General features: G+C 37.8%; 1 protein-coding gene across 1 annotated transcript in view; it reads left to right on the top strand.

The window, feature by feature from the left end:
- The window catches only part of PARD3B (par-3 family cell polarity regulator beta), an 868,889-nt gene that overhangs the window by 710,064 nt on the left and 146,715 nt on the right, over window positions 1-12,110 (top strand). Inside the window, exon 20 of the mRNA XM_014546096.1 lies at window positions 6,655-6,957. Within this exon, the coding sequence (XP_014401582.1) occupies window positions 6,655-6,957 (303 nt within the window). The remainder of the gene's footprint in view (window positions 1-6,654; window positions 6,958-12,110) is intronic.

The raw sequence follows: 12,110 nt of genomic DNA, 5'->3' as shown, positions 1-12,110 counted from the left end.
ATGATACTACCTCTTTTACCCCATAGCTCTCCCCTGAGAAGCCTTTTCTGACCCCAACTACTGTCACCACTGCAGGTAGCAAATCATCTCTTCTACTATCTATTCATCTGTGTCTCTGCTGTTTGGGCTCACAGAGTAGCAACAAAGAGGATTCCAGTGGCTACATTTTCCTAGCCCTGGTCAAGTCAATCAGCACTACACTTCTGACACCTTCTGAGTGAGACAAATCAATCAAGAAATAGTACACAAAACTAGCAACATTTTAGAAAGTTTTTGAGGGTAAAATATAAAGTATGAAATGCGAATCAACCATTTTAAGTGGACTTATAAAAGGCAAATGACAAACAGAAAAAAATATATGCAATTTATTTCACAGATAAAGTGCTAATATTGCTGCTACACAAAGGTCTTTGAAAAATCGAAGGGGGAAAATGACAATCTGATAGAAAAATCAGCAAAAGATAGGGATACCTCGCAGAAGAGGAAATGAAAATGGCCCTTAAACATATGAAAAGATACTCAGCGTCACATAATAAGAGACAGGCTAATTAAAACTTCACTGAAATATTACTTCTCACTTATGTTTATCAAACATCTCAAAGTTTGACAATATATTCTGTTGGTGAGACTGCAGAGAAATAGGCATCCTTCTACATTGCAGGTGGTAATGCAAAATAGATCAATTATGGAAGGAAATTTGTCATAATCTAGGAATATTATATGTGACTTCTCTTTGACCCAGCAATCCTACTTCTGTGAATTCATCTGAAAGCCACAATGGCAAAAATATGGACTGACTTTTGCATAAGATTTGTTATTACAACATTATTTGTAATTGGAAATACCCAAATGTCCAAGAACATGGGATTCATTGGAACAAAAGCTTGTTCACACAGTAGACTACTATGAAACTTCTTTTTTTAAATGAGAAAGATCTCTTCACTAACATGCAGTTTTTTCTGGATACTGGTATATGGAAAGCAAAGTATAGGGGGGAAAATGGACCTACTTTTGGGGACCAATGTTCAACCCACTGCAGTACTCTTCTCCCAAAATAGTTGAACCTGAATGTAACTGACCCTCTAGCTGCCTAATATAGTAGTCGCCGTCCTATGTAGCTATTTAGATTTAAATTAATTAAGTTTTAAAATGTGTACCTTAGTCACACTGGCCACATGTCAAGTATTAAGACAGGCCACATACAGATTTCCCTCATCACAGGAAGACCTGTTGGGCAGTGTTGCTCTAGAACTGCCTTTCATAAACAGGAAGTGTGTGTGGGGGGCGGGGGAATGGAGAAATAAATTAAATCACATCATGAAGAAGCAGGTGGGACCACTTATAGGACAATCTGCTTGGTCTCTACAACAATTCAATGGCATGGAAAATTAAAAAAAAAACGAAAGGGAAAAAGAGTATGGTTCTGTATAGGAAATGAGGCTTAAAAGATATAAACAAATTTAATATGTGATTAGCTTTTGGAGCCAAATCCAAATAAATCCACTGGGAAAGAGACTTTTTAGGCACCTGGGGACATTTGTTTATAGACTAGGTATTAGCTGACATTAAAAACATTGTGTGTTTTTTTATATAATATATTTTTATAGAGAGGAAGGCACACCCCCTACTGGGGATCAAGCCCGAAACCCTGGCATGTGCCCTTGATCTGAATCAAACCCAGGATCCTTCAGTCCACAGGCTGAAGCTCTATCCACTGAGCCAAACCAGCTAGGGCCATTGTTCATTTTTAAATGAGATGATGGCATTATTGTTATATAATAAAATGTGGGGTTTTTTTTTACATACCTCTCTGAGAGTAAAAGCCAAAATCTTTACCCTGGACCTCAAGGCCCCATAGGATCTAGGCCCCCATTCCCACTCTGGCCATCAAACTCCTCGCTCTCTCACTCTGGCCTCTGCTGTTCTTGGCACTTGCCAGCCTCAGGACTGTTACACCTGTTACCTGCTCCGCCTGAAGTACTCTCCCCCAGCTAGCTACACAGTTCCATCCTCTTATTCTTCAAGGCTTTAATTCAATATTCTCAGGGGTGCCTTTTCCAATCACATATTTAAAAGTATAACCCTCCCACTCCACCCACAACCATCCCAATACCTTCCCCTATTTTATTCTCCTCTATAACAGTTACTACCATCTAACATCATTTTTTTTATTGTACTTAGTTACTTTGTTGTCCATTTCTGCCTCCCCTCACTAGAATTTAAATTCTGTAAGGGCAAGGATTTGTATGCACTGTTGAATCTTCAGTATCAAGAATAAAACTAAAACATGTAGATGCTCAATAAATATTTGTTGAACGATAAATGCAGAATCTTGTAATTGACTTAAACAAGTTATCCAGTATTTAGAAGATGTGTTTATGGATTAATAAGAATGATATGTATTTATCAAAATCAATATCTGGCTTGTAAATTAGTACTTGGAAAGTGTTTAAATTGCCTGAAAAAAAGGGGCTGTGTTTCCTTAAGCAATTTAAATTATTTCCCAGCAATCACACTCATTCTGTTAATTTATGATAATTATTTTTAGGTGATATATTTTAAAGGAGAATTATATATAAGTACATTTATAATAAATTATTCCAAGTATTTTAGATTTTATCACATGGATTTAAGGGTATATACAGAGTGGGGACAAAAGTAGGCTAAGTTTGCTAATACAAAAATAATACAATAATTAATAAATAATAATATAAGAATAAACTGTTTCACAACTATAAACATACCTTTGTCCCACCCTGAATGTAGCATAATTGGCATTTTTAAATTTAATTTTCATTTTTTCTTTTGTGTTGTTTAATTGAAGTATAATTTACATACAGTGAAATGTTCAGGTCTTAACTAAGCAGAAGACTATCCCTGTTCTATTTTGATGAACGTATATCAAGGTGGAGAATTTTCCTTTCACCCGAGAATGTTCCCTCATGCCCTTCCTCCCTGAGTGGAGCCCTGCCATGAAGCACCTGATTTGATTTCAGTCCCCATGAGGTTGTTTTTGCCTGATCTGGAGTTTCTTATCATTGGAATATGTAGTAAGTTCTTTTGTTATGTCCAGCTTCTTTCGCTAAGCATCAGAATTTTGAGAGTCATCATTATGGTTGAGTATTTCAGGAGTTTATTTTGTTATTGATCATTTATAGGCTGTTATATGAACATTCCATTGCTTGCTTATCCATTCTCCTATGGATGGACATCTCAATGATTTCCATTTCTTGTTATGATCAATAAAGCTGCTACCAAATGTTCTTCAGCAATTTTTGTGGACATATGTAGTTATTTCTCTTGTATGAGTACCTGGGAGGTAAATTGTCTGCCATGACTTCAGTGCCGGTGTAGTGTGATAAGGAACTCCCAGACATTTCTCCAAAGGGATTATGCCATCACAGTGCATGAAAGTTCGGGATGGTCCACAGCCCCTCCAACACTCGATGGTATCCTTCTCTTTCATTTTAGTAAGAGCATCTCACTGTGGTTTTAATTGGCATTTCCCTGATGACTTACTGTACAATGTTAAACACACTTTCTTTGCTTACTGGGCATGTCTAGATCTTCTTTGGTGTAGTATCTGTTTAAGTCTTTTGCCCAGTTTTAATTGGGTCATTTTGCAAATATTTTCTCTCATTTGCCTGTCCTTTTCTTTTTATTCTATTTCTTTTCTTAAAATTTTTATTGAGTTTATTGGGGTGACAGTGGTTAATAAAATTATATAGGTTTCAAGTGTACAATTGTATAATACATCATCTGTATATTGTATTGTGTGTTCACCATTTAAAGTCATCTGTTTCCATCACCATTTATTCCCCCTTTACCTTCTCCTGCCTCCCCTACCCCCTTCCCTCTGGTAGTCACCATATTATTATCTGTGTCTGTGAGATTTTTTTTTTTTTGCTTAATTTCGCCACCTTTTCCAACCAGCACTTGAAGTGTGGTTTGTGAAGTCAAGAAACTGAGTTTTAAATTTTATTTAATGGTAATTTATTCCCATTTAAGTTTATATAGCATCATATGGTTAATGATCACCATACTGGACAATGCAGATGTAGGCAATATAAAACCTAAACACTAGACTGCAACTAAAGAAATTGAATCAGAAGAGGATATCCAAGAGGTGTAATGAAAAAAAAAGAAACAATGTTTTTATAGGAGAAAAGGGAAAAAGGAGATTTAAACAATTTAAAGGCAGAGTACTGGGGAGAATGGGGAAACTGGTGGTACCACCCAATAAAAAGGCTATATTATCCAGGACTATTTTGAAAAATTGATATTTTTACAGCTTGAGTTCCCAGTGATAAGGAGACCTCCAAGGGGAAATGACTATAAACAACTAGAATTCTTACACTGTTTGGAACAGGAGGTCCATACTCCCCTTTGCAAACATTGCCTTTTCCTCTGCCTCCTGGATAGACCCTCATATGTGGCATAATAATGATGGTTCAGAGAAATTTCTGTTTCACGTACTGAGGGATTAACATGAAATTAGTTACTGCAACACTTCGTGGTATCGAGAGGATCAAGGAGAAATTTTGTTTTGTTTTCGAAAGGAAAAATACAAGATAAAATATTACTTGAGTACTTTTCACCCAAGAATCTCTGCATGCTCATATTAATGAGCAAGCCTCAAAGAAAGAGTAGCGATAAAATAAGGAACACAGATACTAGTGTTCTATTCCTGTGATATTCAAAAATCAAGCTTGGTGATTTCCTCTTTCATTAATGCACAAGGGTAGCCCCACGTGGCAGCCATGAGATGTTCATCTTTCTGCTGAATGACTCCTCTTGAAGGCATCCCACTTAGGAGGGATGGTAACCACACAGAACCCCGCCCCCTAACTTGATTGATGTCCTGCACTCTATTTGCAAGGAAATCCATCCCTATCATCCCAGGGCAGTAAGCATTCTCTGATAATCCAGTTGGCACTGTCCCTGGGAAGATTGTTTTGTTGCAGCTTATCTCCTTTATCAAAAAATTATTCAAAACAAACATCCATGAATCTAGGGCTAACATGCATTGAAAGAGGATAGGCAGGGCCTCTTAACAGGTACCCTGCTGAGTAATCTTCCTTTTATCTTCATTCAAAACCCCTTGGAGATTCTAACTCCCCTTTGCAAAAATATGAATTCTCCTAATTATTTATATGCACTGTATGGCACACGATTTGGCCTAGTCCAAAGAGAGATGCAGTAAAGTATTCTGACATTTATTTTCATCTGTTGTGACTTAAGGATAGATGCTGGTTTTTTATCCTGTCCCTTCTTCATATTTTTTTTTTCTCCTTTCCTCCTCTCTACTAAAAAAAAAAAAAAAAAAAAAAAAAAAAAGCCATTCTGCCTAAAGAGAAAATACCTTGAAAGATCGTGGCTTTTAAAGATTTTTACAAAGAGTTTGATGTTCAGTAAAATAAAACTAGCTGCAATGTGCAAAAACAGCTGTTTTTATTTGAAGAGAAAATATTGAGAGAGTTCAGTTTTTGTTTTCCCTCATCTAAGCCTTCGATATATATCTCCAGGCAAATATAGATCTTTTGCTTCTAGCCCACAGCCTTCTCATATTCTCTGAGCCCAGGACTCCGGATTTGTCACCATCCTTTCTTGAGAGTCTTTCTTTCATCACCTTACTTCTCTCGTCCTGTACACAATACACCTTGCTGGCCCAGTGATGTGTAAGGTTACGTTCTCTCCTCATTAGCGCTGAAAACCTCTTGACACCATCAGATCACCATTGTCCTATAAGATACACAGTGACCTTTCCATTTTAACACCTAACTGGGAATTTAGGAGAGCTGATCTAACACTTTCCAGATTAAATGTCAAATGCTCAAAATTCTAATGGATTTGGAATCCACCTAAGTATACTGTTCTGCTCCCATTCCCAGTAGTCTACACAGTACACTGATCAGCAGTAATATCATTTAAGGTTTTAGCGCTGTGGAGTTGTGCCAGTAGTAGTGTTTAATTCATTTATATGTGCCAATTCATCTCTGTCAGGAGTCTATTAATTTCTTCACTATTTTACTCTATCCCTAGTTTCTATGTAATGAGGCACAATGATCCCCATTTATGTAACCAAAAAAACTTAGAGTCTCTGATAAATTACATCTGATCCCACTGCTCTTAGTAACCAGAAAGCCTCTTTATTTATTTTTCATATTCAAATCAATTTTTACAAACTCTTTTCTTTAGAAGAACACACTGGAACTCTAGAGTGCCAAATAGTGACATCATAGACAAAGTATGAGATTCTGATGGACTCTTTAACATGCATCCCTGTTCCAAGGCCGGCTTCCATATTATCACATCAAAGATATACTGTTCCCATGAGCACATCCCACTTATAGGAAAGGAATGTTAATGAAAATTAGCCTGACTCTGCAATCATCCCAGGCATCAGTGGGCAAGATGTCAAAGTACCTACAGCATTGCTATAATAGCAAAGACTCCTTAACAAATAAAGGCCGTAGATATAAAATTAATCCCATGGACTATGCTATTTGCATTTTTCTATGGTGTGGTCTTGAGTATACAGGTAAGTGACAGCCAAGTGACCGACTAGGAGGAACTAACAGAGTCGGAAGAGTGTATCATTGTACTAGCATATAAACTCACAGATGTCTCTGTTACCTGTTCTACCTTTTTCAGGATTGGAGCAAAACATCAGGAGCTAAGGGAAAAGCAGGCAAGAGGTCTTGTTGATTATGCTACTGGTACAATTGGATCACTCCATGATATGGACGATGATGAAATGGATCCCAATTATGCCAGAGTGAACCACTTCCGGGAACCATGTGCATCAGCAAATGTCTATAGGTCTCCGTCTCCCCCTCGGGCTGGACCACTGGTTTATCCTCGCGATGGCCGTCCACTCTCTCCGGAGAGAGACCATTTAGAGGGTCTCTATGCCAAGGTCAACAAGCCATACCATCCACCGGTGCCAGTTGACAGGTAATGTAATTTATTGAAAGATGAATGTAGTTTTAACTTAATAAGTTTGAAGTTATCTCTACTTCTGAAGCATATAAAAACACATCCTTCAATCTATTAAAACTGAAATGACACAGTACCCTTGACAAGTGCTATGCTTTGACCTACCTGTAAGGTATTGGCTATCAAAAATAAAACAATAGCCCATTATAAGATGACATGAATGAGTAGTAGAAGTTGAGTTCATGGTACAACAGGGAGTGATTTCTGAAGGAATATGGTGAACACTTTCAGCTAAAAACCCTACTGTGAAAGTCTTATTTAAAAGAGATGAGGAGTCTTAGGTGAGAATGATGACTTATAAGAAGGCATAACAGGTGGAATCATAGATCACTGCAGAGGTGCAGAGGGTTTTGAAAAGTAAGATTGAGATTTTATATTCATGTGATTCTGTACAGATATTCATGGATGATCAACAGTAGGAAAGGAGAACATCTTGGCAATAGGAGTTTGATGAAATAGAAAAAGATAAGAGGTGACAAGGCCAAGGATCTTTAGGTATAGCAGCTAAGGCAAGAGATAATAGGACCATCCGTCACACAATTGAAGTAGGTGGGAAACGGGATGATTCCAGCTCCACCTCCTGCCAAAAGCAAAATGCTTCATCTCTGGAAAGGCTGATATAAGAGCGTGTTAGTCAATATACATTGTTAGGTGACCCTTAGAATTACACAGGCAGGGAATGAGTTGACTGACCTTGGTTTAATCTGGCTGCAGCTTGAAGTCTGGGGGGGAGGAGGTGAAGGGGGGAGGGTGGCAGACACAAAGAGCTCTCATTCTAGATGGAGAAAAAGAAAAAGACTTGTTTTCCAGGTTCCTTTTGGTCCTGACAGCCACCCAGTCCCTATTAGTAACCAGCTTTTGTGTGGGAGCATGATATATTGCGTATGTTTACCGTTTACATTTCCCCAGCTGGGTGATATTATGCACTTTCAATTAGGTTGGGGAGAGGTAGGGAAATCATGGCATTTTTATGCAGACTGTAAAGTGTAGCTTCACAAGACTGATTACCTTTCAGAGCCTTTCCAATAACCAAGTGGGAAGGAAGGAGCAATTTTTAATCCTTACTGTCAAGCTTCCAGGTTGATAGTATTAAAGAAAGATGGTCAAGTTTTTCTTTGGGATAAAATGAAAATATAAATTTCTATGACTGTGTGAGACCGCCATAATAACTAAACTGTTCATTCAAACAACTGATTAAAAGTCGGTCTTTTTCTCCCAAGTCTTTATTTTGGGTTTCATTTTTGTCATATAAATAACAATACCAAGCATGAGTCTTTTCTGGCCCAGACCATAGTAAACCTTACTTTCTCCAAATCAGATAGGTCTTCATAGTAATCCCCTTTCCATATGTCCACTGCTAGAATCCCAGCACAGAGCTCTTTCTAGGAACTTTAAAAGCCAGTATTCCTTAACCCTAATTCCAAGAAAATATATGTGAAGCATTCTGTTGAAAAATTGCTTACTTGTCAAAAGCTATGGAGAATTCTGGATTAAGTAATACTGAACACGTTTCCTTACAGTGGTCTTTTTATCTCTAATATACTCGTGTGCAATGTAAGTCTCTAAGAGGAGCACAAAACACTCAGCACTTATCACTCCCCAAATTGTTGTCACCTAATGCTTATTTCCCCCCAGATCTTGAGGTTATTCTTTGGGACACTAGGAGACACTATCCTGAAGCTAATTTGCACCCATGTAGATTTGACCAGAAAAAAAATTTCTTAGGATAATCATAACTGGAGACACAATAGAATGATGTCAGAAAAATATGCAATTTACTGCCCAGCCCAGACATGTGTACAAGCAATAGTCTTTCCTTTGACTCTGACCTCTTTGTATTAACCATTTGTACACCATACTAGTAAGCGTCTGTAGACGCAAGCGGCAGACCTTTTTTAATCAAATTCAAAATATTGTGCCAGTTAACTGATTAATCAATGATCTAAAATTCTTTCAGTGGAGTTTCAGACAGGTGCCATATTTTTGGATAAGAGATCAAAGTGTGATTCTTTATACTCTGAATTACTTTATTCTGTCCTTATCTTTAATTATATTTAATGATTGCTCTACTCCTTGTTCTTTAAGTTTTAAAGCAAGCAGTTTTTGTGTTGGCACATAATAAGCAATCATAATGTTAGCTATTATCATTATCGTTGTTATTATTACTGTCCTTTATCAACGACATTATGAACTTTCCTGATATGCCTGGGACCAGGTGAGTCTAAGAAGATAGTTGCTGTGGGATCGTCCCTAACAGTGTCCATAATTGAGAACTATGAGTTCTAAACCTACTATATGTACAACTAAAAGCACATCATTCATTTTTCATCTGTTCAATCTTTCACTCTTTCAATAAATATTTGATTGGTACCTACTGTATTCTAGCTACTTTAGTAAGCTCTAGGGAAGATACAAAGATAACTAAGATAAGGTTCCAGTCCAGAGGAGGTTATATTCCATTTTTTTTGCATGTGTTTATGCCACTATATGAAACAAACCTCTATTGTCCATATATCTTTATATCACAGGAATATATCATATGAGTATGTCCCACAGTGGCTTCTCAATAGAGGCAACATCTGCCTCTTATCTCTGCTTCTCAAGGGTTGGCCCTGAACTTTCAGCTCTTCTAAGAAAAGCTTGGCTTATAAAGAATTCATCTGTAAATGATGGTAGTTAAAAAAATCCTTATCACTATAACAGAATCATAGGCCTGGATTCTCACAGTGCTAATCCTTCTAGGATGTGAACATAGCATGGGCTAAGTCCTGTCCCAAAAGCCTGACAACTGCTTAGGGTTTACAATATGTTAGTCTCCACGGCAGCAGCAGCAGCTCAAGGGCTTCCACAGTGTATGAACCTTAAAGCTTTATGTTTGAATGAGTTCAGATTAGTTCCACAAAGGGGAATAGAAGTGGTGGCACTTGATGTGGTTGCAATTTGTATTAGTTCACATGATTATTTAGCATCTTGGTTGATCACACAGTGTATAAGTTAAAATGTTTTTGGGTGTTAATTCCCCAAAATATATGTATTTGATTCTGAATGATATGCAAGGTATCATATGTATTATAAAACATACTAGAGGCTCAGTGCACAAAATTCGTACACTGGGGGGCGGGGGGCTCCCTCAGCCCGGCCTGCACCCTCTTGCAGTCCGGGAGCCCTTGGGGGATCCTTAGTGCTGCTGTGGAGGCAGGGAGGCTCCCACCGCCACCACTGCACTCTCCAGCCGTGAGCCTGGCTTCTGGCTGAGCAATGCTCCCCCTGTGGGAGCACACTGACCACCAAGGGGCAGCTCCTGTGTTGAGTGTCTGCCCCCTGGTGATCAGTGCACGTCATAGCGACTGGTCGTTCCTCTGGTTGTTCCGCCGTTCAGTCGGTTTGCATATTAGCCTTTTATTATATAGGATAGAAAATATAAAAATTAACAAAAGCATGAAAAAATTTTAAATTAATAAGTAATAACTCTAATATTTTCTTCCTCCCTTCAACTGGGATGCACACAGCCCATTTTGGAGACCACTGGTCTCGTCTCCAGGCCCCCTGGGAGCAGGGACCTTGCCTGCTTTCGCTCACCATTATCTCCTTATGGAACAATCTATATTCAATAAATAATTAATTAATGCTTTGACAGAATCTCAGAGTTGAATGGGACCTTAGATGGTCAGGTCTCATGTCCCATCCAGCAGAGGCATCTTCTCCACAAAATCCCTCACAGGATGTCACTTGACCCATACATCCCAGTGACAAGAATTCATGAGGCATCCTTTTCCTCTTTCAAATCACTCTAATTGACATACACATGCCCACTTGTCTCCACCCAAAAGCTGCTTCTATGTAACATTTACCAGAGGTCCTAGATTGATCTACCTGGACACAGGATGTGAACCTCAGTAGTAGCTCTCCAGATATCTGAATTGACTGCGTGACCTCTTCATTAACAATTATTCAACTCCAAACACGTGCCAGGCTCTGTGCTCAGAGCTGGCCTTACAAGGAAGAAAAAGAAAACATGTACATAACCTTGAGAAATATAATAACTTATTCAGGATAAATTCTTCTATTTGTCTTAGTCACATATTATAATTGAGCCTGTAGCACTCTTGGTAACCACATTCTGAAAACATTCAACACTACTAAGTTTATGGAATTTATGATTGTTGTCTATTGAGCATGGCATGGAGAGATGTACACCATTTCTCAAGTATGGTCAGAAAAAAAAAGGCACAGCAATCAACAGGACTCTTGCCTCTTTTGGCCTTAATCCTTTAAACTTATTAAAATGGACTTAACTTTTATATCAGTTGCCTTAACTTTTATATATTTTGTTTTCACTAGAGTTCTTATCAAGCCAGATTCCTCAATATATTGTGAAAAATCCAATCATTCGTACAATGATTTTTTTAGATGTAAGATATTCTCTTTATTTAAGTTAAATATTTGCTTATTAGATTTAGCCCATTGTTGTAGCCAATAAAATACTTTAAAGTATTTTTTTTGTCCTCCAATATATTAGTTATCCTTTGTAACTTTATGCCATCCTTATATTTAATCATTGTGCACTCATTCATGTCATTAAAAGATCGTTTGATCAAAGTCAAGTGTAATCCCCATAACTCATCATTCAAGATCTCCATTAATCAACACTGTTAGCTATTAATCCAGTCTACTGTGATCTAGTGTGCATTCTCCAGTTCATCCATGAACATTAGGACTTTGTCAAATACCTTACCGATATTAAGGTACACCATGTTTGCAAGTATCTCCTGATTTAGCAATCCAGTAATCCAGACAAGAAAGGGTATTACTTGCTCTTGGGAATCCTATCGATAACTTTTTTCTCTTCTACATATTCATAAATAATGTGCCCATTTAGACTTAATTATGCAAAATAAGGCTTTCTGTGATCCAGTGTGATTTTAGGCACTTAGTATATGCTTACTAAATACTTATTGACTGATACGCAGCAGCTATTAAACTAAAGTGGCAAATGGCACACAGCTCCTCAGTACTACAGTTAAGCAGCCTTGAATTCCCAGAAGATATTCACCAATGTTTGTAGGAAGCTTTTATTGAGCATCTGCTATATTTCTTAGGCCATACAAAGA

This window comes from Myotis brandtii, unplaced genomic scaffold (assembly GCF_000412655.1).
Source record: "Myotis brandtii unplaced genomic scaffold, ASM41265v1 scaffold43, whole genome shotgun sequence".
Classification (NCBI taxonomy): Eukaryota; Metazoa; Chordata; class Mammalia; order Chiroptera; family Vespertilionidae; genus Myotis; species Myotis brandtii.
Note: the sequence above shows the minus strand (reverse complement) of the source record. Positions and strands in the feature narration are given on the sequence as shown.